At 40.7% G+C, this 26669-nt stretch overlaps 1 protein-coding gene across 7 annotated transcripts; it reads left to right on the plus strand.

Annotated features, from left to right (window-relative positions):
* The first annotated feature begins 1656 nt into the window (after window positions 1-1656).
* On the plus strand, window positions 1657-25900 carry Khc (kinesin heavy chain). Of its 7 annotated transcripts, XR_002670484.2 has the most exons (12): window positions 1657-3098; window positions 14436-14523; window positions 14967-15250; window positions 15479-15761; window positions 15923-17161; window positions 17364-17595; window positions 18600-18720; window positions 20550-20690; window positions 21360-21576; window positions 21909-22890; window positions 23008-23057; window positions 23352-25900. XR_002670484.2 is itself a non-coding variant. In XM_022789069.2 (10 exons), the coding sequence occupies exons 1-10, from the start codon at window positions 2934-2936 to the stop codon at window positions 21980-21982; spliced, it is 2844 nt and encodes a 947-aa protein (XP_022644804.1). In that variant the 5' UTR covers window positions 1657-2933; the 3' UTR covers window positions 21983-25900. The 7 variants fall into 7 exon arrangements, 3 of the variants coding, with proteins under 3 accessions (XP_022644804.1, XP_022644805.1, XP_022644807.1); XR_002670482.2 differs by having other exon boundaries at window positions 21909-23057; XR_002670483.2 differs by having other exon boundaries at window positions 23008-25900.
* Window positions 25901-26669: the final 769 nt, after the last annotated feature.

Consider the following 26669-nt stretch of genomic DNA (forward strand, 5'->3'; position numbering starts at 1 on the left):
GCTTTGATGCGACATCAGGTGGTCCTTATGGATACACAATGTTTTGCTATTTTATGATGGGGAGAGAAACCGTTGCAAATTGATATTTTTATGGCCGATTTTGTCTTCTCGCTGCACTGTGTATCTTTTCCAACTTTTATTTTGTTTCAATATTCTCGATAACAGATGCACCTTATGTTTCACCTTTTAAACTATATTGCTTATTAAACAGTTTGATATTCTGACCCACCCCGAATTATGTTTCCGTACTCTTCGATGAAATCTTTTTATAATTTCATTATGATCCCAGTTCATATAAAGTCACAAAACCATTCAAAATAATCAGCAAAGTCATCATTATCAAATAGATCAGAGTAACGATAATTGCTCCGAAATATCTCGTGTCATCTACGTCCCTCCGGAACGGAAGCAGAAGCAGATACTTGAATTGCACGTAATGGCTCAAATGTTCCTACGTGATGTGTTGAGCAGTTGTCATGTATCATATGTCTCGTGCATTTCCTTCGATAGCGATTTAAAAATGCTTCTCTAGCGATACTGCTGTTATCATTAAAAAGCAGTGGGAGACAACTTTCGCATAAATGAAGACCGCACGAAGTAGTTTGGAAGTGGGGCTTTCTTTAATCAAATTCTACGACGTATAAAATTTAGAAGTGACTTAATTATATATTCAGCTTATAGCGGTATATGTTAGGTTGGGACAACAGTAAATTTACCGTTTTTTTAAATATTAACGTTTTTGCGTTATACCCAAGACAAAAAATCTCGCGGAAACATAACATAGAAATTGTTCGATCGAGAACCAATCTTAGCTAGAAAAAAAAACCGTTAAAAATGACGCCACTGTATTTTTATTTTCGATTTATAATTGTCAATGTGTTACACCCTACTCATTCTATATTCTGTTAAAAAAATTTCCGCATAAACTTTTTTTGCTGAATACCCGTGACCATACTTCATATTCTCTATACCTCTTTTAATCGCTTGGAGTCGCAGTCTAATTATCCTTATCTACTATAGTATTCATTACTGGTCCGGTAAAAGTAATACCTTGTCGAGTATTCGTGATTTAGTACTATTATCACTGTTAGGATCTACGAGTCCTATTGCGCTCGTCACTATATTTACTACTATATTCATTGTTTACCATTGTATTTTTTAAATTAATAGTAAATTTCTTAGTTGAATGCTCATTTAATAATAATTAATATGCGTCATTCTCTGCGCCAATGGTAAATAGATAAGTTAAGCCGAGAAGTACTACAGATATTTAAGGGCTTCTCGGCCTGGTAGATGACTGAACTCCTAACATTTAGGCCTTAGGTTGAATGCCCAGATGCCTTCCAGTTTTTGAACTGACGCTCAGTTTCTACTGAAAATGTCGAAGCTCGATTGACGTACAGCGTGTGATAATCTAGTGGATAACGTATTTGCCTGTTAATCTTATAAACACGATGCGATCTGGGTTCGAATCCGGGCATAAGTACACGTCGCTTCGTGGTGGGGGGTCAGCCATCTAATAGAACGCCGAATTGCGGTACCAAACATAACTCGAAACATAGACAGGTGTGTATAATGCAAGTAAGATGATAGTATAGCATTCTGTGGGGTCATGAAGATATGCCCTTCACACTCTCAGAAATACGGGGAAATCTTCTATGCATTGGTTTACCGAAATGGCTGCACATTTCGAAAAGACCCGCCGTTAAACGCTGTCTTTTGCTGTGTTCCGGAAAATATGAAGCGCTGGTTATTATCACAGTGGGGACGACATATGCGTCCATCCGTTCAGCGGGCCAACAGTCGCTGCCGCCGCCATGCTGTTATGCTGTTCTCTAATAAGACGATCGGCTGCTAGAACGAAAGCAGTCGCATCGGCGGTCGGGCAATCCGACGAAAACAACCCCACCCGAGTACTAGCGACGGGAACATCTGCAGGAGCAAGGGACCAACGGTTTTCATCAGGGAATCATTATCACAGGCAGACAGTGTGGGCATATACACTTGGCATATTTCGACGCGGCGCAAGACAGCATCACACACCAACTGACCGATCACAGCAGCAGTCAGCTAGCGGCGATCCAGCGTTACTAGTAGAGGTCTTTCCGCTGCAACAACTCCAAAAGTAAGCTGGTGAGCGAGTGACGATGCTTTGACTGGACTGGTGGCATAGTATCAGTAGGAGCTGTACACGGCTGTGGGTGTTTCGTCGTTGTTGTACGCGGGCCTGTGGTGGCGGCAACAGGATTTTGAGGTCGGTGGCTCGAGTCGTGGTTGCAATTGCCGTCGTCAGCAGCAGCAGTCGTGCTTGCTCGACTACCGTTGCTGCTGCTGCTGCTGCTGCTGCTGCTGCTGGCGAGACAGCAGTTGTATATGAATCTATTTATTGTGCTGCGTGCTCTATAGCATCGACCGTCATAGAGGAAGCCAACGTCAGCGTCGTGCAGTGAGGGTGATGCAGTGTGTACGCTTTTTGTCGCAGTACCAATAGCAGTAGAACCGCGAAATAGAAGAAGCAATAGTTCTACCAGTACTAGAAGTCAAAGTAGTGTTTGGTTTGTTCGAGGCTGCTGCTGAGCTGCTCGATGTCTGTATCTCTGTTCGTGTAATAATCAGGTCGGCCGAACTGACTTAAAAGCAGTAGGTGCAAATAGGAGCGGCGTGCTGCATGCAGGTTCCCGTCAGTCAGCACAGTGTTGCTCATCTCGTGCTAGTGGTAGTAGTACGGCGGCGGCCGAAGTGTTCGGGCAGCCCTGGGTGTTGACGACAACCGGCGCAATAATCACTAGCGGTCGATAGTTGGGTCGACAGGAGCTAAGCCGATCGATTCTTTAGCGTTGACTTCGAACGGAGTTCGAGGAAGTGCGGTCGTCCACTTGGTCTGCCTTTAGCCGTCGCCTCCACCGCGTCGTGTAGAAAGAACTATCTAGACGATGAATGTATCGGCGCTGGGGGCCCTGCCGGGCTCCAATCCCGGAGAGGACTGCAATATCCGCGTCGTGTGCAGAGTGCGGCCGCTCAACGACATCGAAAAAAGCAAAGAGTCGAAATTCGTCGTTAAATTCCATGACGATAATGAAGGTCAGATTAGCCTCAATGTGAGTATTTGACCCGCCGGTTAGAAACGTAACACGAATGGCGAGCGCTTCCGTGCCAAACGAAACCGAACCTTTTGTTTACAGGTTTCAAGTAGAGAAAATTACGCATGAAGACAAATCTGGCAGGGGAGAACCGGTACAGGAATGACGGCCTAAGTGACGACCCCGGCAAAAGTTTTCTCAACGACTCCTTAGGTAGTTAACTGAATGATATGGTCTGAATAGTTATTCGAACGACTGCAATCCTAAGAACTGTTCATGCTGGGCACTTACTGATCTCCTTAATGGCGATAGCTTCGCATCAAAACCAATAGTAGTCATAAGCGGGAAACTTCAACAACACGTCGACAGATACAAACATCGAAATCACCAATAAAAATGAAAAGCGACGAACATCCTCTATACTTTGAGTGTGCTTCACTTCCAGTAGAGTGGCTTATGGTTGACCAGACTTGGTGAGATGTCAAAATATACAAGCTGCTAGGTTTCAGCCGTGTTGATGATAATGTTATTTGTGATTACAATGACCCTCTGATTTACATGGAAGAAAGCTATTGCTCTAGAATAATGTCGGGCACGAATACACTTGGAACGAGCTTCAGAATGAAAAAATCCGGTCGACGTGTAAACCGACTACGGCTTAACGATTAGAATATACCAATTTATAAATTTAGTATCTGTACGGCGTGGTTGTTAGTGCGAGAAAGGTACTGTTACTACTTACATAGGCCATGAACAGCTAAATAAGGGGTTCTGAAATAGATTTACCTCGTGACGGGATAGTTTTATGAGGCTTTCATAAGTAATCGGATGGGCCCATATCGTGAGTTTTCATTGCTATGCTAGAACACCCGGTATACGCTGTATACTACGTGTATGTCCAGTTATCGTTGTGGGCGTCGTAGTTAGTTGCATCGTATCCCTGTGGGACCGCTGAGATAACTGCGTTTTATGCTGTGGTTAAATCGTTGGTGCCGTTGTTCCTGCCGTACATGTTGACAAATTGCTGTGGTTGCGGTCGAAACAAATCGTATACCACATCGCTGCTATAATCTTTTTTACTCTAGCAGTTACAGCCACATATACAGCCTCAGTTCATTGACTAACGCCTGCATTTTTCGTGAGCTTTATGCTAATAAAACACAATGCGTATTGCAGTGGTAAATTTCTATACGAATGTCGCACTCACGGACAGAGATTTTTCAGTATTCATCTCTTAAACGCGGTTCCTCAGCATCAACACTAGACTACCTATATAAGCCAGAAAACAAGCCAAGACGAATGTAAAAGTGGACAAAGAACACGATAAAGCCAGTCATGTTTACAGCTAACAACCAACAACAAATAACAAAAGGAGACGACACGGGAATTTCGAGACGATAATCGGGACATATCATCATAAAGCATTCATCACCAGTACCCTTTGGCTATTTATAAAACAGGAACTGTCACAAAATGATGTGACTATTTATTATATAGATAACAATTATTGCAGAAAAACAAAACACGTATTACACGTTCATTATTATATTACGTTATTGTTGCTATAAAGTAAAATTAGTTTTACAAACAATATTACTAAGGTTTATGCTTTATGAGTAAAGCATGCGGGCTCATCTTATCGAGGGTGTCTATGGGTCACTTCGCTGAGTCACTGATATAATAGTTAAGGTCTTTATCAGTAAAATAAACTGGTGTAGATCAGACGAGAAACCACGTATTTTAAGACAGGGCAAACTGCTACTGAAGGGGTACCTGAAACTGGATAAAAGGTATTAGCGGTACCTCGAAAATCCTTGCTATTATTTCTAAAGCGTCGTTTTATGCTCTATATTAATGCATACTGTCGGGAACGAAAAATAAACTATTCTCTAGAACATACTGCTCGGTAATGTTAAGAAGATCTTCATGTTATTTAATCCAGCATTTTTCATCTGATATATCAGGTCAACTTTAGGTGCAGCATCCTCTCGGTTATATATATATATATGTATATATATATATATATAGACAAGAGGATTTCGAAGGAAATCTATGGAAATCTGCTTTTAAAGAAATATTTTAAAAAATCCTTGGCCCTCTGTTACCTAAGCTGTGGTTTTATTTGACCAAATCGGTAAATGTGTGTGTGTGTGTTCGTCAGGGAGTCTATATATAGCATATAATTCGTTGTTAAAGCAAAAGAGAAACAAGCGACTCCGTTTTGAAGTGGGCAGTGTCGCAGGAGCTTAAAACATGACGCTTGAACTATTTGCGTCATGGTCGTAAACTCCAGGGCAGTAACTCTTAAAACGCGCAAATGTGCCACCGATTCGTGGACTTTTGGCATGTTGAAAAACCTTATGTCAAACTTGCATTTAAATCTGCTCCTAATATAACTTCTAGCATGACACTGCCTAACATAAACAATTGCATTGTATATAAGTTGACTTATAATTTCAAAGCATCCAGCTTTCGGTGCCCGAGCTAAAAGTTTATCGCCGTCATAGATTAGTGGGTAAACAATTTGCCAGCTACTCTTAAAGACACTTTGTGGTCTAGGTTCGGAAGTTTCTAGTTATAGCTCAGCTTCGTTCTATCTACTGCAAATATATTAGTAGAATTAGTAGAACCCATTCTCACTAGCTACCTGCGCAAAAATGAAAGAGAATAGCTGTTCCTATTAAAGAGGATTGCCAGATAGGGGCCACTCATGATTGACTGACTCATCAATTAAAAAATATGCACACCGTACATCCCTACGACACCGGTGACAGAAGGTGAACTCGAAGGGTTGCATTCGATCTACAACAAATACACGTTCGCATATGTCTAAACACGAGTGGCAAAATAGAGTATTGATAGAATACTGAGAAGAAGAGCCTAGCGGATTCGCAAAGTTATATAAGACTCTAAAATCATTACTCGTATTTGAATTTACCTTAGATTTGTAAAACGTTCCGACTTGAACGTTACAAATCCGCATGACCAAACTAGTAACTTAAGTAAATAAAGTAAGTAAGTAGCTAGCTAAATTGAATGATCCTTTCTAAACTGCAGTCCATCAGGGCAAGTCCTTTGTCTGCCGTGTAGGTATATCATCAGAAAATAACAACGAAAATCATGCACTACTACAACCTATGCCCTGCTTAGGTTGTATCACTTCATGACGCTGGATTCCTCACCGAACTGCCGGAGTTGAGAAATGTTTTAAGTTTAACCTACTGAGTGAGGCTGTTTGATTTGCGTCACTTATCCTACTTTTCATTAGGATAACATGCATATATATGTGGAGACAGTAGTTCATATTATTGTTATTCTCTATTTGATAGTGACACAAGTGGTCAAAATACGTCTGGTGTTACCCTTTACCGTCATAGTAGTCATAATAAACTGTAGAATAGGGTGGATTAGATGGTTGACAGTAGAGCACCAACCTGAAGCAGTAGTTATCGGTAGTACGGGATAAAAGGTTCGAAACAAAAAAGAAAAACTAGTTGACATGATGATCTCACGATGGTCGAAGTAGCCGGAGGCAAATTGTCTGCATCAAAGGGTTCACGTCCGTACGTATATGGACGTCATGATAGGCGCTTGAAGATATCATCGTTCTGGGGCGTTTTACAAGTAAACCACTTTTGGGTGGTTTTAGCAAAATGGAGAGGCTAGTCGCTGCTGGGTGGCCTCTTTCTTCATAAACTGTTGCTGGGAGTGACGAATCTGGTGAAGCGCTCGCGCAGTTGTTACCTGAGTTGCCGTTTTCTTTCCTCATGTCCAAGCAACTTCATTCCGTCGTGCTGCTGCAGCCGTAATGTTGATTCAGTATGGAGCACTAGAAGCTCTTCAGAAAGTAAAGGTTCTCCCAGTTAAGTTTTTACTATCATTCATACGTTAGCATGATTCTCCAAGAGCACTTTTGCTTGTCATTTACTTGTAAAATTTATATCTTGCAAATAAAATCGACATTGAACATTTACTAATCGAAATATTTACATATTTAAACGTGTTCGTACAAACGTATCAACGAAGTAAATATATTGTCGAATTACTTCTCAAGAAAACGCGGAGCTACTTCGCATCATCTCTACTTTCATGTTCTGAGCTACGCTTAATTTCATCAGATTTACTGGTATTTCCTTTTTTAGGAGTAAAGAGTTATGAATAGGAGTAGCCGAAGAAATGAGGTCGAATGAGGCTCGTAATTATATTAAAGCACGTACTGATCATAACGAATGGGAGATATTAAAAAAAAAAAAAAAAAAACTTTTTATTGCATTAATGAAGGCAGCTAATATACCATTGCTTTCGTTTTTCGCTTTCGATGAACGAAGCATTAGGAAGAGACATGTCATTTTGGTTCCGTGATATTATTATCCTATGGTATTACAAGAATGTAGCAATACAACAAGCCGCTGATACTCTCGAGAATGGAAAAGGGAGGGAAAGTTCACTTTCGATTGACTCACGGAAAGAACTCTCACACTGTTACTATTATCGTTATTATTGATCTATTATCTGATCTTATCAACCTGTATTAATGTCGACAACATCTATGGGCGTGTGCTTGTCGCGCACATCGTTTACTAAGGAGTTTGAGCGCATTTTTCTTCAACCCAGCCTTTGCCAAAAAAGACAGCATGCTAGTATTTGTCATGTACGTTCGGCAGTTGATATGACAATGACAGTTCGTAAGCTGTAGCCACCTGTAAACACTGAAGGCGAGTGACATTCGCATTGTTCGAGCTAGCTCGTTTCATGTTAATAAAGGACGTTTATTAGTGAGTTGATGGGCTTCCTACTAGGCGACAAGTCGAACATATGTACCTAGCATAGCTCAGCCCGAGCGTGCATGTGTTGAATAGGTTCATCGGTAATTTGAAAGTACGTCTAATATATCTCAATCAAATTCCGAAAGAAGTGAAAACCATTTACAGTAATACGAACGAGTAACGTTTTAAGTTGCACTTCTTTTTTCTTGGTCGTCTGGTCTCGTAGGCATAACGACAACAACTTTTTCTCTGGCTCCTCTTCTCTTCCTCTCTCTTTCTAAATCTTGTTCTTATATGATCACCCAGACAGCTAGCACCGTTGGCAGTCGTCGTCGGCGTTACCATCGTAGTATTGGAACGATGAAAACAATGGCAATGCTTCAACGATGGTACCGGTTGCGTGTTGTCAGTCAAATTTCTTTCTTTATGTGGTCGCAGCAGCGGTTGCGACTGCGCTATCACTACGATCAGCGTCATCACGGGGTGCTTTCAAAACGCCGAAAATCCTGGGTACCAGTGCTTCTGAGGTAGCAGGCGGTAAACAATACCGTAGACATGCTTGGGTTAGTTTGCATTTGGCGCCGGGTTCTGATGTCCCCCTCACCAAGCCGCCCACAAGTCGCCTTCATCTTCTTTTTCTGCTGCTGTTGCCGTTGCACCTTTTGAGCTCCTACGCAGAGCCCGCGCTCTGTATCTGTTCCGCCTCGTTGCTCTTGCGTGTCGTCTTACCGCTGGTAGCAGTAGCATCACAGTCTTGCCGACTTACCCTGTTTTGCGTGCCAGGCATGAACCGTTGATTTTAGTGTCGCTGCAAAAGCAGACCTTCACAGCCCACCGCACTATCTTGTAGCCCTTCGTTGCCCAACTAGCGCGTCCATTATACGGCTTTGGACGATGACGGCGCTTCTGTGTATTCAGACTTTTGTGATTTAGCTGCTCTCTAAATTATGTCTTAAAATTGGCCAACTGGAATTGATTCGGGCAAGTCTGATACAGCATGATACAAATGAATGAATTATAGAAATACTCTCAAGTTAAGTGTCGCAATGGGTGGGAAGCTATTAGCTTTCAAATGTTTAATTCGATCTTTTTTTTTGGGATAGCAGATTTACAAATACGTCGTTAAATATGTTAGTTAATTTCTATTCTGGTAAAGTCTACACATTTCTCAATGTATTCAAAACTCTTGAGATATACTAGTTATTGTTAGCAAATCATTGTTTTGCCTATGCCATATTGTCCGGTACTCAATAATAATTATAAGCCACTCGAAGCATAATAAGAGAACTTATTAGAATGCATTCAGAATACTTTATACAGGACTGAGATTTCAAAACCTAGAACAGTTCAAAGCGCCATGCAGCCAATGGCGGATATCACCAATCGTCAGCAGCAGAAGTGGTCGTCAATATTTTTAATTTTATTACGATTAGGAGAGCCTTGAGGAAATGATTTTCCTTTGCGTTCATCGCTTGTTTAGGTGATGGATTCATTAAATTATTGGTGTATATGTATGGTTTGTACCCGTGTGATTAATGCATAAATTCGTACAATTCACGAATATTCGTTGCTACAGGTAATTAGTACATATACGGTGACAGCTGACATTCAAAGCTCGATGAATGTTAAAACTTTTTGATTCTCAGTTGAAAATATAGTTCTACTTGATCAAATAGTGAACATAGTACGTGAAGGTATCTCTTGCCAAGAGATAAATGTGCACTACTTTGTATAATTGGTGCCTGAGATAGTAGAACAATCTACATGCTAATCTAGAAGACGCTGATGCAATAACAATGCTTCGATATACAAAATAATTACGCTTAAAAGACACTAGGTACAAAGAATTTCGCATTAATAATTAATCAAAAGGACATCATATTTGGCCATAAAACATTGTGCGACGACATTCCCATAAAAATAGTTATTGCTGGAGCCAGCTGCATAACACTGAACCGTGAACTCGTCATTTCATCTGATTTATTAAATCTGAAAACGTTGACCAAATGCTTAAATGGTGTCATAGGCGTATAGCTCCTATTTGTGATCGTATATACATTCTATTCGAGGGCCTTCTACGTAACGAGGTTTACCTTTATTGTGTTCTATATTAAGAAATAAGTAGAAGATGATATATTTAAGCTTCTGTTCTTGTATTGTACTTCTTGTGTTTTTGATAAGAAAATATGCATACGTTTGTATATGGGGTTTGAACCACTTAGAACGGCGATCATTATATATTGCATCACAAAATGTTAGAATAGAAAAAAAAACTAAGTAATCTTTTAACAAGGATTTAGTATTGATACCACAAAGAAGCCGAGACCATGTCGTTTTACGTATCCAAAGCCATAAGAGCTGCTAGGCCATTCACCCCACTAATGCTTTGATTATGGGAAGAAAATTGTGCTACCTTAATACTCATACATGTTTCGTTTATTTTCTGCTCTGGATCGCGTTTTATAACTTTGTACGACTTTTACATAGATTCTATCCGTGAAATACCTGTTTCAGACAAAGATGTTCGATGAACAGCACGAAACATGTGTGTATATGAGTGCAGGCTGAGCGGTAAGTTACTGCGACGCGCTCGCCACAATAAAATATAAAAAGTGTCATTTTCTTATAAAATTTCCCTGGTTTACACCTAAACAAAGCCCCGGAGTTTTTCGTCCGGTACTGCAAATGCTGAGTATCCCTTCAGATGGGGAAAGCTTCTCTAAAATTTTATACTATTTCGACAAGTGTTCCTAAGCTTAATTGGAAAGCACTGGTTCGCATCTGTGTACACCTTTGTATAGTCTTTACAATACATTAATTATATATACAACATAACGCTTCCTAATATAACAGTCACGTGTATAGATGATTTCCGTTTATCTAGACTGAGGTACCGTCACCGCCAACCGTTGCCCTTCAAGTGTCTAGTCGATTATATCGTTATTCCTATTTGCTTGATAGTGTTGTAATGTGTTTAGGGTCTTGTTGTTGTTATTGCGATCATGGATCATCTGCTAATGGAAACAACCGCTGCATCATTTGTGTTCTCCTCATCGGAATAATTACGCACTTACCTAGACAGCATAAGTATTACCTAGACAGCATAAGTATTACGTCTCTATCTATGTACGAAGTTCAAGAAAAATCATACGGCGGAGCCTAGTCAATTCACAACTCCCGATTTATTAAGTCATCGTCTCAAATCTTGATTGAAACCGTTAGGAGTCGATATGTAAATTGGATGTTAAACTACAACTGAACCAATTCGCTAAATGTGTTGCTCCAAATAAGCTCGACCTTTACTGGCCTGTCGACGAAAATCGAGAGGGCCTCATTTCTTCGTTATAGTAAATTGTCATAAATACAAAGCAACACAAAGACACGAGGTTGATCCCCAGAGAAGCCTATCTTTATTTACTAAATTCTTACGAATGCTTTTATTATGGTAGGTGATACCTGATTCGTTTATGCGATCTGTACAGAATGGTCCGGCTGATATGCTTTGCTTGTCGATTAAATCCGATAAAACTAAACAACGACGAAACTTAGGCAGTAGTAATAACAGCTCCAGTAAATAGTCATACTATAATATAGCATTGCTTACTGGATGCTTCTTGTCTACAGCATCAGCTACCCGGGATGAGTTCTGGCTTGCTTACTACTGCTATCGCCGCGGCCGTCACTGGGGCGTGGTCGATGGCTTGCCAGGGTGTACGTGTATTCGACAACTAAAATCGAGTGCTATATAACGTCCATGCATCAGGCGCCGCTTCATTGTGTACCCCTGTCCGTTAACCACCCGCCGGACCCAATGCTCAGAAAAAGGTCCGATGGGTCCAATGTACCAATGCAATCAAGAGGCATTCGGCGGACGGTTACAGAGGCTATGATATCGGTACTGAGGCGTAGACAGCCGTTGTGTCGGTCCACTGTTGGCGATAGATGACTGCCATATGGTCACTGCCGCTACTGTCGTCGTCGTCGTGTCGTGCTTTTTGCCGCTGATCAGCCTGCGCTGGTAGCGATGGGCAAAGTGGTCAACGAAGTTCTGATCTGAAAGCGTTGGCGCTTAGCAACAGGACACAGCTGCCTCTTTATCACAAGGACAAATTCTAGGCAGCATTAGTGTCTATTATATCTCTTATTATATTCAACTATCTTTCCTAAAAGCTACACGTAAATCGCTACCAGTACTTAATTGTTCCATGTATCTGGATCTATCTAAAGAACTTGACAAGACAAACCTATAAGTAAAACATTACTTACAGGTAGTATTCTAGTGTCACCGTTTTGATTAGTTATATTTTACGTACTAGAGATGTAATTTGTCTTGGCTTGAGTCTTGAGTACGTTGCACTGGACTGGAGAAGCATAATTAATATATACGACTTTGAACGAATTGCCATGCCTTCTATAACAATAATATATTATGCTTAGCGTTTTTACAAGTTTAGTGCTTACAAAATTTTTAGAAATTTCAATTACGTAATTTAACTAGTTGTATGTTTACACATATGACGGACAAAGACAGATCATGGGTTTTTGTCCTAAAATAAAAAGGCAATACTCTAAGGGACCGGACCTTTCGTTTAGCAGGTTATAGGCTCGAACAGTGAACGTCTAACATACTGGAACATGATTGCTTTGTCCGTCTACTTATACTGTTAGTCCATAGCTGAGACAAGCATACTGGCCGTAAGTAATTAAAAATTATTTTATTTTATTTGCGCAGTTTACAAAACAGTAAGAGCCTTAACTCTATGTCATCCAGTATGATATTTGCGGATAAAATACAGTCTGGCTCAAAGGCACCCATCAGCGATTTTCCTTGCTAGTCCATAGCGCTAATCAATAAAGAACTTGAAGGAGATGGAGCACATATTTAACAAATATGATCCTGACGTATCAGAGTCCATTGAAGGACACTGCTTTGAGATTTGAAGTCAACCAGGTAGCATTCACTAATGTGTTCGTTAATGTCTACCTACAGGTCAGGGCATAACATTTGAGAAAATAATAGCAGCTGTTTCGTTTTCAACTGTTCCTAGCTAAAAAGAACAATTTCTTGAAGTACCGGTAAAAGTGGCGAGGCCGCCACTGAGATATATTTTGTGCCTTTGTACAAAATACTTTACTTCACTTCCGAAACTAAAAACAAAGTCAAACGACGAAATACTATAGGTCACCTTTGCCTTTGCTATTAAATTCAATTTTTAAAATGAAAATTCAAGAGCTCTCGGGCCCACTTTGTCGAAAGTTTGTACAGACATCAGCTGCTACGGAACCAATTCGAATACTGAGATCTTGTGCTGTAAATATGTTGTGAAAATCACAGCGATTATATCGATTAAATCGTATTATAATAAACATATAACCTTTGATAGCCGGTCAAGTTTTGCTATATTAATAAAAATGTTCTAATTTGCTTAGTATCTACTAAATTATACGAACTAGTTGTTCCTGACTAACGAACAGAGTGGTCAAACTGGATGCACATGCTGGTCTTAGTAAACAAGGTTCCAGTTCTGTGAGTTTGCGCCCCGTAAGATGATTTGGCTTAATAAGCTGTTATCTTGTATACACGCTTTGATGTTGTAATAATATACTTGATGTGATGCCAACGGTGTTCCGGAGACCTTTATTTGATTGTAACAGTATAAAACAAGCAAAAAATAAATAAAAGAAACACTATTATTACTGTTTGAAGCTAGTGGATTAATCGATGTGTACACAAACGTTTCGTTCTCTTGAAGATGAATTTCAGCGCGACTCTTACCATATTGTTGCTTTGCCAGTTTTGAAGTCCACTAACCAGCGAAAAGTATGAGATACGGACAGACACCCGTATACTTTTTTGCGAAGTAGGCTTGTTGCAGGGGCTATAATACTGACACGATAGAACGTAAGCTGTACCTTACCCATATGTGCCCCAACACAAAAGCAGTATAGTTTTTCGTATCGATAGAAGCAAGTTAGTGACAATGAGCTGAGATATTCTGAAGTAACAAGTAACGAGAACAAGTTATGTTATAAAAACACAAAATTAAAACCACGTCAATTTATTTTAAAACAAACTACATAAAGTGCAGTATATGTATTTACAGTTTATTTGAAGTTGAATTCTAGATGAGTGGATAGCCTTTGCTATAAGCTGTAGACCATATGGTTTGCACAAAAAAAGGATAACGAAGTGGGATATATCTAACCGTTACGATCGACATACAGGCGTATTCGCCTGCAAGAAATGTAACAGATAATTGGAGTGGCATTCAACCATAGTATTCGTTCACGGCAACCGTTTGGCGTTTGTCTTTCATGTTGAATGACGAATTTGCTTCGCAGCTGAAAACGTTTTTAGGTGAATTGAATGAAGAGACATTTCTAATTTACTAGTGCAATTTTTCGGAGAAATTCGTGCATGGTTCGGTTTAAAGCCCAAGGGTAATCAGAGTGTTTTCTTATGCTTTTGGAAGTCGCAACCGAAAACGACACTGTAACTATATTTTTTTAATTTTATTTTTCTATTGTATAGTCTCATGGAGTTTATAGTGGGTGACCTTTAACTAAAAGGACTTGTTCTTTTTTGCAGAGCCGAACATACCAGTTTGACAAAATATTCAAACCGTCTGCGTCTCAGGAGCAGGTGTATAATGGCGCTGCGAGAGAAATTGTTAATTGTAAGTGAACAGATTATTAGGATATTGATTTTGGCAGCCACGCGCGTTTGGAATCGCGCGTGGCTGTCTCGCTAATTCTCAGTCAAGTAAAATGTCCATGATCAAATTCGGACGCCGGCCCTCTAAGCAGCAAACACGCGCACTCTAACTTTGAACCTTAGACTCAACTCACAAATCGTGCTCTTCATATGTTCTATCGTTAAGGTCCATGCTATTACTTACGAATTCAGATTTACATTAGATGAAAATTTTATCTTAGCAGTTTGTAGTAGTATATACCTTGTTCTATCTAGTACGCAATTACCTATCCAACCTTCCCCTTTTATTATTATTCCGAAGCTGCATTACATTAAATAGAGATACTGCCAAGTTGTCGTTTTGATGGATCGATTTCATACTTGTGCTCTATGTATATAATTTTTACTGTGGCATTTGTTATCTAGATGTGCTTAATGGCTTCAATGGAACAATTTTTGCCTACGGTATGACCTCTTCTGGCAAGACTCATACGATGGAGGGCGTTCTAGCAGACCAGGACTTGCAGGGCATTATTCCTCGAATTGTGCAGGATATTTTTAACCACATCTACCTCATGGATAAAGACGCCGTAATCACCATCTCAGTCTCGTATTACGAAATCCATCTTGATAAAATTCGTGACCTCCTCGATAGCTCAAAAACCAATCTCAGCGTGCACGAGGACAGCAACAAAGTGCCTTATGTTAAGGTTAGTCTACAGAATCACAGTTATCGGTGACCCAGTTAAGATTATACAGTTCTATTAGTGGTTTGTTAAAAATGAATTTTTTATACAATTGTCAGCACTGGTATGTTTAATCATATAGGAATCAATTAAACTAAATAACATGGCGTCTAAGAGCATACAGCCCTCGATTAATTTATATACCGCCTAAATATAATGCAGTTCTTTTCGTCTTAATGTATATATTTCTAGGGAGCGTCGGAACGGTTTGTAGCAACTGCAGAAGAGCTGTTAATAACCATCGAAGAGGGTAAGTCAATTCGTGCCATTGCTGGCACCAATATGAACGAGCATTCTTCTCGATCGCACGCGATCTTCCAGATCAACATAAAACAGGAATTTGAAGATGAACGAAAACTATCGGGCAGACTTTACCTCGTCGATTTGGCTGGATCAGAAAAAGTATCTAAGACTGGAGCATCTGGAACGACCCTGGACGAGGCTAAAAACATCAATAAGTCACTACACGTGCTCGGTTTGTGTTTCTCTTGTTCCTTGCATCACACATTTCAGAACGAAAGAACAATAATATATTTATGCATGCTGTAACTTACATTTTATTACACATGTTTGTATTAATAAATGGACCAACGACCATGTGTTACATCGTGTTATTGATTCCCTTGCGGACCCTAGGTCAAGTAATTTCTGCTCTTGCTGACGGCAAGCCGTTTGTGCCGTACCGAGACTCTAAACTCACCCGAGTGCTGCAGCAATCACTAGGAGGTAATTCGCGTACCACAATCATCATCTGTATCTCACCTGCTTCTTTTAACGAAGAAGAATCACGATCCACATTGGATTTTGGCCGAAGAGCCAAGACCATCAAGAACGTGGTTGTTGTAAACGAAGAACTTACGGCCGAGGAATGGAAGCGACGTTATATGAGGGAAAAAGACACGTCAACGAAACTCGCCAGTCAATTGGCCCTGGCACAAGCGGAATTACAGAAGTGGCGCAGTGGCGAAAGCGTCGGACAGGATGAACAAGTTGCGATTGAGATGGCCGCCTCAACGACAAACATTATTGAGCAGACAAAAGCACTCGTAGCTGCCGGACAACCGCTGCAGACCGACGAGCGCGCTGATTTCTACAGACAACTTGATGAGAAAGATGACGAGATTGCACAGAATTGTGTTCTTATCGAAAAATTGCGCGAGCAACTTAATGAACAGGAGGAAAGCGTGAACAGCATTCGACGGGAGAAAGAGCAGGTGCAGCAGGACATGAATGAACTACAGGGACAGTTCCTACGTTCGCGCGAGGAAGTTGAAGAAGTTCTAAAGGCTCTCGAGGAGTTGGCAGTCAACTACGACCAGAAGAGCGAAGAAGCTGATTCGAAAAATAAACAGCTTGAACAACTGAATGACGAAATCGGAGCCAAGAGTCAACAAGTGACCACTTTCCAGAATGAACTACAGCAGCTTAAAGATTTCTCTAATCACCAGAAGAGGAAGATCGACGAAGCTCTTGCAGGCTTGCTTCGTGATCTTGGTGAGATAGGGCTTGTGATGCGTGTCGGAGAACTTAAAGTTCCCACGCTTGAAAGCGGCAAAGGTATCGAGGATGAATTCACCATGGCTCGGTTATACGTCACTAAAATGAAGTCGGAGATTTCGGCCATGTCGCAACGTTGTAAAGAACTTGAGGATAGCCAAGGCGATACGAATAAGCGTATGGAGGATAACGACAAGGCGCTGCAAGAGGCGAAGCTACTGATTCAGCAGCATGAGGCGAAGCTTAAGAGCCAGCAAGATCACGTCAAAGAGTTAGAAGGCAAAAAGCGAGAGCTGGAAGAAAGGATTGATGGCCTAAACGATGAAGTGTCCAAACTACAAGCGGCGGAAGAAATGCACTCCAAAGAAAAGGCAAAGGGTAAGAAATTAAAAATTTGGCCTGTTCCTTGTTTTCAGCGAGTTGTAAATACTCTTGAAATATATTGACTGTTTTATGTATTACATTATGATTTGGATTAAGCATATAATTTCATTGAATCGACAGGTTAAAAAATAGTAACTTTTAGACACTTTCTGTACAGGTCCGTGCAGTAATTAGCTTATACTTAATTTATCTTTAGGTAGCGCAGACGACATCAAGGCTGCTCTCGAAGAACAGATTGAAAAGCACCGTGAATCCTACCAAAAGCAGATCGCAGCTTTGCGTGATGAGGTCAGTCAACACCTTATTACGATCGGGAACACTTCGGATCAGCTGCAGAAGCTCAAGCTGGAGCACGAAGCGCTTAAGGAACAGCACCAGAAGCTTCTCGAAGAGGAACAAGCTAAGGCGAAACAGCTGCAAGAATTACAGTAAGTCCCAAGAGCAACGGCATCCTGCATCTCCTACAACAAGGGGGTTCGAACTAATTAGCGAACCCCTAGCATCCTATGGATCGTGTTATACCAAAGAATACGCATGCTGTGATAATGTCACGACGAGTTCGATCGCTGCCAGTCGTTGAATGACCTTCGCCGTTTTAAATATTTATTCGATGATAAGAATAATAGATAAATCAAACCTCGAAATACTCTTCAAAATGTTACTCAGTATCACTTCTTTATTGCCGAGTACATGTCTAGCCACTGTGTCGGTGCACTCGGCATGACCATGTTTCAAGCCCGCTCACTTAAGCTGACTTATATACCGTTATTTATTAACTGAAAAAATTTGGGTCAACATGGCAGTTTCCTATTTCGTGAATTTAAATTTCCGTATTTATGGGCGTGAGTCTTCAATGGTATGACATCGACTCTCAACTATCGGTTTCATACAACACTAGCAATAAGATAGTGGTATGCACAATGCACACATTTACTCACAGTTCTTACCAACAACACCGTTATGGGCCACCAGCGATTTTTAGCCCAAATTAAAGCACTCAGATCGACTGAAACGTTCTTGTAAGGTAGCATAGTTTCGTTGAAATGCAGTTAAACTAAATGTTCTTTATTATTATGCTAAAACCTGTACGCAGACGTTAGTGCTTGTCCTTGACACGCTTCTATCCCTGGCTGCACAGACTGCAATCTGATTTACCATAAATCAGTTACTGCCTACTTGATGCAACTGACAACCTTTATTTCATTCGATAGCTGTTTTCGTTGGCCTTACTAATTGTCAAATGTATTTCAATCTACTCGTTACTTCCATATTTTCCACATTACCTATGATGCCTTACTTAGTTATTTTCCTACTACCTGGTCAGTTTGCACCTCTAAGCAGTCACTTTTAGTTGCTTGAATGATCGTCGTTGTTCTGTGGTCCTGGTCGTTTTGCATGTGCCCGCAAACTGACAAACACTTGCCAACGTCAGATATTCTTTCAGGTCGCTTAATGCGCGCCGTGAACAGGCTCGCCAGGATCTTAAGGGTCTCGAGGAGACCGTCTCCAAGGAGCTACAAACACTTCACAACCTTAGAAAGCTCTTCGTTCAGGTAAAAATAACTTACTTATGGGCTTATCGTAGCAAAGTACGGCCTTCGACCCGCTTGAACATCTAAGCGTTGGCTATGTTAGAAGCATACTTTCCGCATCAAATTTATTCAGGTCTAATATTATGCCCTTATGTGTGATTTTCGAAGCCATAGCTGTCAAGGATTCATCTTGTAGCTGCAGACCTACTTAACTGTGGCTCTCACCGAGGCACCTGAAGTGCCGTTTAGTGACCTTACGGTATTAAGAAATACAAAATGCCTCTTATTTTTCTCATACAGCTATATAAGTTGGAACCTGGAGCAACATGAATATAAGTTATTTAAGCTTGAACGTGCCCAATAGCGCGCTGGACGCCCTTAAACACATTGCACTCATTACCAAGCTTTAATTTTTTAAGCAACAAGAGTGATTTATGCAGCGTTTTTACCATGAAAAATTAGATGTATCGGAATTAACTTGGCGGTAATAATCTTTACGAGGTATAATAGCAAACTAACCAGCGCTACATATATCGAATGGTCAAGTGACTCTGCGCTAACCTCGTTTGCTTTTGACAACCGCTGTGTGAGCGAAGGAAAGAAACGATACGTGACACTTGATTGGTGAGATACTTGGTACTTCTCCAATAATACCCCGTAAGCGTTTTGATCTTCGTAGCTGTTCGTGGAGAAACCAAAATTAAACTAGACTAACCGAAAATCTGAACAATTGCTCTAATTCGAAAAGCATTTTCAATGTTGATGTTATGTTCTTCGGTAAACTACAACTGAGGTCTTCCCAGTTATAGTGGCTTCTGCAATGCAACCTACCTCTCCTTCCGACGAGAAAGGGTCGGCTCTATTTCGATCGAGTAGCCGCCGATGTCAATATTCGCGGAAGTATAATATGTTGCTTAAGCGGCCCTTACGAATTCGGAAGGACCACAGCCAAAATAATTCGCGTTGAGTCATTTTTCCTACCAAGCACTAAAATTCGCGTATGGTTGGAATAGGGCCTTCATGTACAATGTCCCATACTGGTCAACAGGAGTAAAATTTTATTGACGCATAGAAGCCAACGTGTAATCATAATGTATAGGCTGAACATTTTTCGGCCATCTACTACTGTGCTAAAATTCACCTTTCATGTTGACATCTGCTATTTCAACATTGAAAGATAGAAGTTAGGAGGGTTTTCAGGTAGCAACCACCGCATCATACCGTCGTTCTGTGAGAAAGTTGAATATGTCGCCTTCTAGATTAGACGAGCAATTTACCTCCCTAAGCTAGAGCAGTTACGTTCGTCTGCTTTATTAGAAGCCCCATGTTTAAAATAATCAGAAAAATTAATTTTTTTTAGAGTGCAGGATATTTCTAGTTCTCCATAATCAGATCCCTGTTATCATTGTGGAGACTATTTTGGAAAAACTTAGATATATACGTAACTGATGCCGTGTTTCGATGTAGTTATGCGTGGATGTACCTTGCTGTGCAAAAAGGTCAACTTACGTTAATATATTACGACAAATATTACAGCACACTTCTGTATCACTGGACAGTTAGGCAATAATCATCTACTGAAGGCATCGCAGTCAACCTTCTTTTGTATTATATGTAATTATAAAACAAGGTCTACGTGGATCACGCTATACCAGTTGGCGACCACTACTGGCTCTCGACTGGTATGCGTCTCTCTCGAAATTTTCAGTTCTCCTTGGGTCATAAAGAGATGAATCAGTTTGTTTTCGACTTGCAACCCATGGCTGCCAAAGGATTTGATAGTAGCGCTAAATAGATTTGTTTTTCATCAATTCACGTGTTTTTGTTGACTCTCTTATTACATAATACAGGATCTGCAGAGCCGCGTGAAGAAGTCGAATGTAATAGAAGCTTCAGATGGTGAACAAGATGCTGGTGGTTCACCCGCTCAGAAACAAAAAATCGCCTTCCTTGAAAATAACCTGGATCAGCTAACCAAGGTTCACAAACAGGTTCGTGTCCTTCGATTTAGTCTACCTTAAGTGTCCTATACTATGTACTCAGCTTTCATAGTAGAAACTGGGAAACTCAGCAAATGGATGACCTACACTTCAGAATAGAATATAGGCCTGTTTGGATTGGCATTATTGCTTTCCCTCCTCGCTCTCACGTTTTCATATTTCTTAGATGAGTGCGAAAATGTTCGTGCACTGCCATCAGCGTTGCTTGCGCGCTTGGTAAGATGGATATTCGTTTTTTTCGATAAAGGATTTTAGGTCGCTTGTGGAATTGTACCCCGTACGGTGAACTTCGAGGAGCAAGAGACGATAGTTTATTGCTACTTTTAATAAGTTTTATACTAACAAGTTAATTGATAGCGTGTTTGCATTCTGTTGGCCTTCAAGACACTTAGTAATGAAGGGTGATGAATATCTTGCACTCGGAAGAACTAGCTGTCTAAAGCACTGAATGCTTAACTGCGGCAGCGGGAAGACTACCAGATGAAACATGTGCATATTTATATTTAAGTTACTGGATACCAATGTTACTTCCGTACCATATTAATAAATCCATTTAGCAAGAGATTTCAACGTTGTCGTATCACTAATTAATTTTTCCCACTGAATATTGATACTCCATGTCAATATTAACGGAACACTTGGCAATACGATGTCTTACAGCTCGTACGAGATAATGCCGATCTTCGTTGTGAGCTACCAAAGCTTGAAAAACGCCTTCGAGCGACAATGGAACGGGTAAAGGCGTTGGAAACCGCCCTCAAAGAGGCTAAGGAATCTGCCATGCGAGATCGTAAAAGATACCAAACAGAGGTGGACAGAATCAAAGAAGCTGTCCGACAGAAAAACATGGCCCGTAGAAACCATGTTGCACTTATTGGTATGTACTAATACAGACCCTTACCATTGATAGCAAGCAGTAAGGTTCCAGCAAAATGAACTTCAGTCGGTTCATGTGAGGCAAAGAAATCGTTATTGTGATCCCGAAAGAGCGCTTGTCGCATTATATTTGTGCTACTATTAGCCATTAAGTATAACAAGCAGCTATAATTTTGAATTTTTGAAATGAAAATTTGAAGTTGAACACGGGGGCAAGAAACGATCGGTTTTTCTAACGGTCCGCCCGCTTGTATTGGAGGTAAACTGTTTCCAATGGTCGATAAGTATTACTATTTATTTGCTTCTCAATTATACCGTGTTGTTTGTTTACAGCAAAACCGATCCGTGCCGGTCCCGGTTCTGGACAGCCAAGTATCACAATTCGCGCTGGAGATAGTGTTTCGTAGAAGGGTACCTACACAGCCCCGGTTGTTAGGTAGAGTAGCCCCAGTATAGAGAGCGGCCGGCGGCAGGTGACCGGCAAGAGTCGGAAAACTTACGTTACCGTGAAGTTTGCCCGACTCAAAGAAGCCTGCACAATTCAAGCAGCACAAGGGTCTGGTCAACACATGAAATACCGGCAGCTGTTGAGCAACAGCAGCCATGAAAAAAGAAATGAAAAAGAACCAGCCTCGACTATATGCAGCACGAACACCACCACTGACTATCACCTTCAAGAAAGAAAGTATCGGTAGCGGTAGGACAATTTCACCTGCAAGCATTGTCCCCGTGTGTGTCTGTGTATTCTATTTTTGACGCCAGTAGCAGTAGCAACCGCACAAAAATAGACAAAAGAGGCGGGACAAGACCTAGATGGAGAAATACTGCTGCAATCGTTTTAGCTTTCTGTTGAGACTCCGTTGAGTTGGAGAAGTCACTACACCCACTTTGATTATGATAATAGCTGCTACTTCCACGATTGACTCCGATGTAACCCATACAACAAATGGAAACGTACAAGGAAAACTAAGAGATCGTAAACACTCCGAGAGATAACAAAGAAGGATACGCACTAAGATCATGCACCAAGACAACTTGGATTCACCCATAATTGTCATTCTCTAATTCAACTGAATATAAACAGCACAACATCCTCACATGACAAACACTGCTCGTCTACGTGGCCGATGCCCATGTCGGATACCTACGTATTGATGAGCAGCAGAGAAAAAATACAAATGACAAAAACAACGACGATACGAATCTGTTCTTTGGGCGTACACTTTACATTTCTTATTGGATGTGGCGAATACAAATTTCATAATACGCGATACGACCTGCTCGGACTGACTGGGAAGCAGGGCAGACCTGTATGGTTAGTTGATTTTTTCGATGTCCTAAAAAAGCGTTTTATAAACTGGATTGTCTGCTAATAATGCTATCAAATATTTATTTTTTTGTTTTTATATGCGTTTGTACGTTTCTTTTGTAGGGGACTTTTCAAAGGTTTTAGAACTTGGAATGACGCACCGGCTGTGGTTGGTATGATATCCGTGGGAGCAGTATTCTTCTAAATATATGAAATATTGTTTTGTTTTGTGTATTACAACCGCTGTACCTACCGTATTCTAAAGCGAAATCGACCAGCCCAAAAATCAACCGTTATGAGGCCTTACCGAGCTTGGCCCTAAGAGCTAGCTACCGGGGCCAATGAGGATGATGACGATGATTATTATAGGTGTTTCATAAAAAAAGGATTATGATGATAACAATAAGATATATTTATTATAATTCAAGCGATAACCTAACAACTTGATTTTTGTCGTTTAACACAAGTCAAGCAGGGGACACTGAAGTAATATTAGATACTACCATCGGCAATAGGATGCGATCAAGGCCCCAGGTGGTCAGCCTGTCTACTGAAGGAGTACCCGTAAGGCTAGATGCGGCACAGAAACGTAAGGTGAATCAAAGACGATCGCTCAGAGCTACGTGCTTTGCTAGATCAATGACTCGTATTGCAGCCAATGCGAACACTTCATTAAAATCATAAGAACGTGTCAAGCAGTTGCAATGAATAATTCTGTTGCCGACAGCAGGCACTTCTAGCGAGAATGCCCTGGCCCCGTCTGTTTAGCAAGACGGCCGTATGATATGATGTCAGGGATCGGCAGTCTCTTGGAGTGTCGACGGTCGAGGCCGCGCGCGACACTGCCGCCGCTATGACAAAACGAGGATATAGAACGACGTGAGTGGACGAAAAGCATCCGAGAAGCATGGATGCCCCACGAACTCGCCTGCCTCTCGCCGGCTCCGTCAACTCCGCTCATGAACATTCGACACAGCCAACGGCCACAACAGACCGTAGATTGCTCTATACTGCATAGAATACGTATTCATGCTCTATTCAGAACTATTTCTATAAAGGACGAAGTGTAAAGGGCTGTCGTAGACGCTTGAGGTAGTCCCCATCGGATCCATCGTCAACAGCTGTCGGCCAAATATGTTCAAAGCGGAAAGGCTAGCTGAGATGCAAAGAAAAAACAGAAGCCTAATGAATAAGCTAGCTAGCTAACTAACAATGGCGCTGATGACGATGATTATGATGACGATGATGATGATGATGATGACGATGATGATGATGGCATAGGTTGTGCGATCGAGTGATCCAAGCAGTGTAAAAAGAACAAAAGCAACATGAAAACAGTTAAGGAAAGATGGCACATATATGTCGTTATGGATATTATTACACCGACGCACCGATAGCAGTAATTTATCTGCATAAATTAGAAGAGGTTGTCGTGGAGAGGACGTGGAATGTGATGGGGTGCCCTCACCCAAATGCGCTTTAACTAATATATGCACACTACAACAAAAACAACAACAATGGGAGATGGGCTTAACATAGGAAGGGGTACTATATTATATTTATAAATATAAGCGAAAATATAGAGAACGATAAAAAAATGACAAAATATACGATGTGAAAAATGGTGTGAAGCAGCAGGGCTTGGAGTATGATAAAGGACGGAGAGGTTTTACTCAAGAAAAGCCTGAAACGGCAACATGGATAGTACATAAAAAATGTTAGGATAAACAATGTTTTCTGGTGGTAAATGGTAAAGCGGAGATCGGGGTGGAGATTTTGGGCTAGATAATTAGTTGTGAAGTGTGATACCCATGCAAAACAAGCAACGATGATGGCCACCAAATTTCGTATTGTAGGTCGTGCCTGAAGACCATGTTTTTTTTTCTTTTATTTTGCCCTGTTACGAAAGCCGGAAAGCAATAATGGACTTTTGATCATTCCCAAGCCATTGCAAATAAATGCTGTCATTTATGCAAATTTAAATAGCATGCCGACGGGAGACCCATTTTTTGTCGTTGGCAAACAGCATTTTTACTTTTGCTGCTTTGGAAAATATCACTCGCTGCTGGTTGCCAGATTTGCGTTATGTTAATGACCAGTCACAGCTCGAAAAATGTTGCAGTGCTACATGGCCATTGTTGTCACGAAGGGCCAGCATACTGGTTCGGCACTCTGATCCAACTCGGCTGTTTTAAACATTGTTCAAAATTATCATTAAAAATAATTATCAAGTATTATCTTCATGGTAAGGTGCAGTGAGATGTAATTTTTATATAAAAAGTTGGATATGTCTAAAAAATACGAAAAAACAAATGAGTTCATGCGCATGCTTTAGGTGACTAATATAATAAGTTAAACACGATATTACCATACTCAGGGGTAGAATGCGGTTTGATGTGAGCCGTAATACTAAAACAAAGAAACCTTTATTAGCATTGCCGTCTAAATACACTAGTGCAATAACAGCCATGAAAGGGATAGAGTGAAACCGACGACGAGAAAATAACTAGTAAATGATTAAAGCGTAAAAACCTGACTAATATACAAAAAACAAAAAAAAATACTGATAATTATTACTAGTAAGTATAATCATGCGGTGAAATTGAACAACGAGTGCATGAAACGCGCGCAGCGACGCCAATGATGATGCAGATTGTATAATGGCCAAAAATAATGAATTTTACTGACATCGGTAAGGAGAGGTTCAATGTATTTTTTGTTTTCGCGGGTGGTCAAGGTACTTTTGCATTTTGAAGTTCGGTTTTCAAAGCGTGGCGGGTTATAAAGGGAATATATAATAATGACATAATAAAGTGAATCGCGACAAAAGACGAGACCGCTAGCGAGGAAAGAAGTCGAATTCAAAAAAAAGGGACAGAGAGCACAACGGTCGATTCAGAATTGAAGCCTGAAATGCTACTGCTTAATGATTATAATTGAAGAGAGGAAGATAGAAACATACAACAAGAAGCTGTGGTAGCACCTCAATTCAATAAATAATTTAAATGGGTTCTTAGGTCAGACTCTTTAATTAATGCAATAATAAGGTTAACAAGTTAATAATATTAAATAATCGATCAGATTTTGTTTATTAATTTTTGCTGGCACTAGTTAAGAGCCTCATATATATTGGTCAATAATACAAAGCTCAATATCAAATAGGGCGTATATAATCATTTAAAACACTTCACGTCAGATGGGTTATACCAACGTTGTTGAATTTATAAAATTAATTTTGATATTTCTAAGAAGTGAATTTGAGAAATTTGCCAGGTGTCCTAACGGGAAGAGCAGGAGCAACGGGCAGCATGTATCTAGCATTATTTTTCCCGCATATGGAGCGTCTATTTGTTCGTGGAAACCTGCTTTCCTGCAGAGTTTATAGTGGAACCCATGCACGGCCAAGCGAGTTGCGACAATATGTGTTTGGCCAGTTCGTTCCTTTTCACTCGTTGTTCCTCATCGCACCCAGGGTAAAAAAATTCTCATCGAATTTTTGCTTCCGGTTCTTAAGTTTCGTCTTGAAGGCTTCCGCTACTGAGAGCTCGAAAGTGACAACGTAGATGCTCGTATGGTAGTGGCAAAGCAGCAAAAATATATGCGAGTCTATTTCGGCTTACTATGTCTAGTCCCATTGCTTTTTTGAAAAAAGACTCAATTGATCGCGGCTAGCTCGAGGCCGAACAAGTTGGGAACGGTTACGATACGCAAGTGATAAGGCGACTTGACCACCCATACAGCAAACACTGTGGGAACATTTCTACCGTTCGCGGAGGAAGGTAACC

This window comes from Varroa destructor, unplaced genomic scaffold, assembly GCF_002443255.2.
Source record: "Varroa destructor unplaced genomic scaffold, Vdes_3.0 BEIS01000001.1, whole genome shotgun sequence".
In the NCBI taxonomy this organism is placed as follows: Eukaryota; Metazoa; Arthropoda; class Arachnida; order Mesostigmata; family Varroidae; genus Varroa; species Varroa destructor.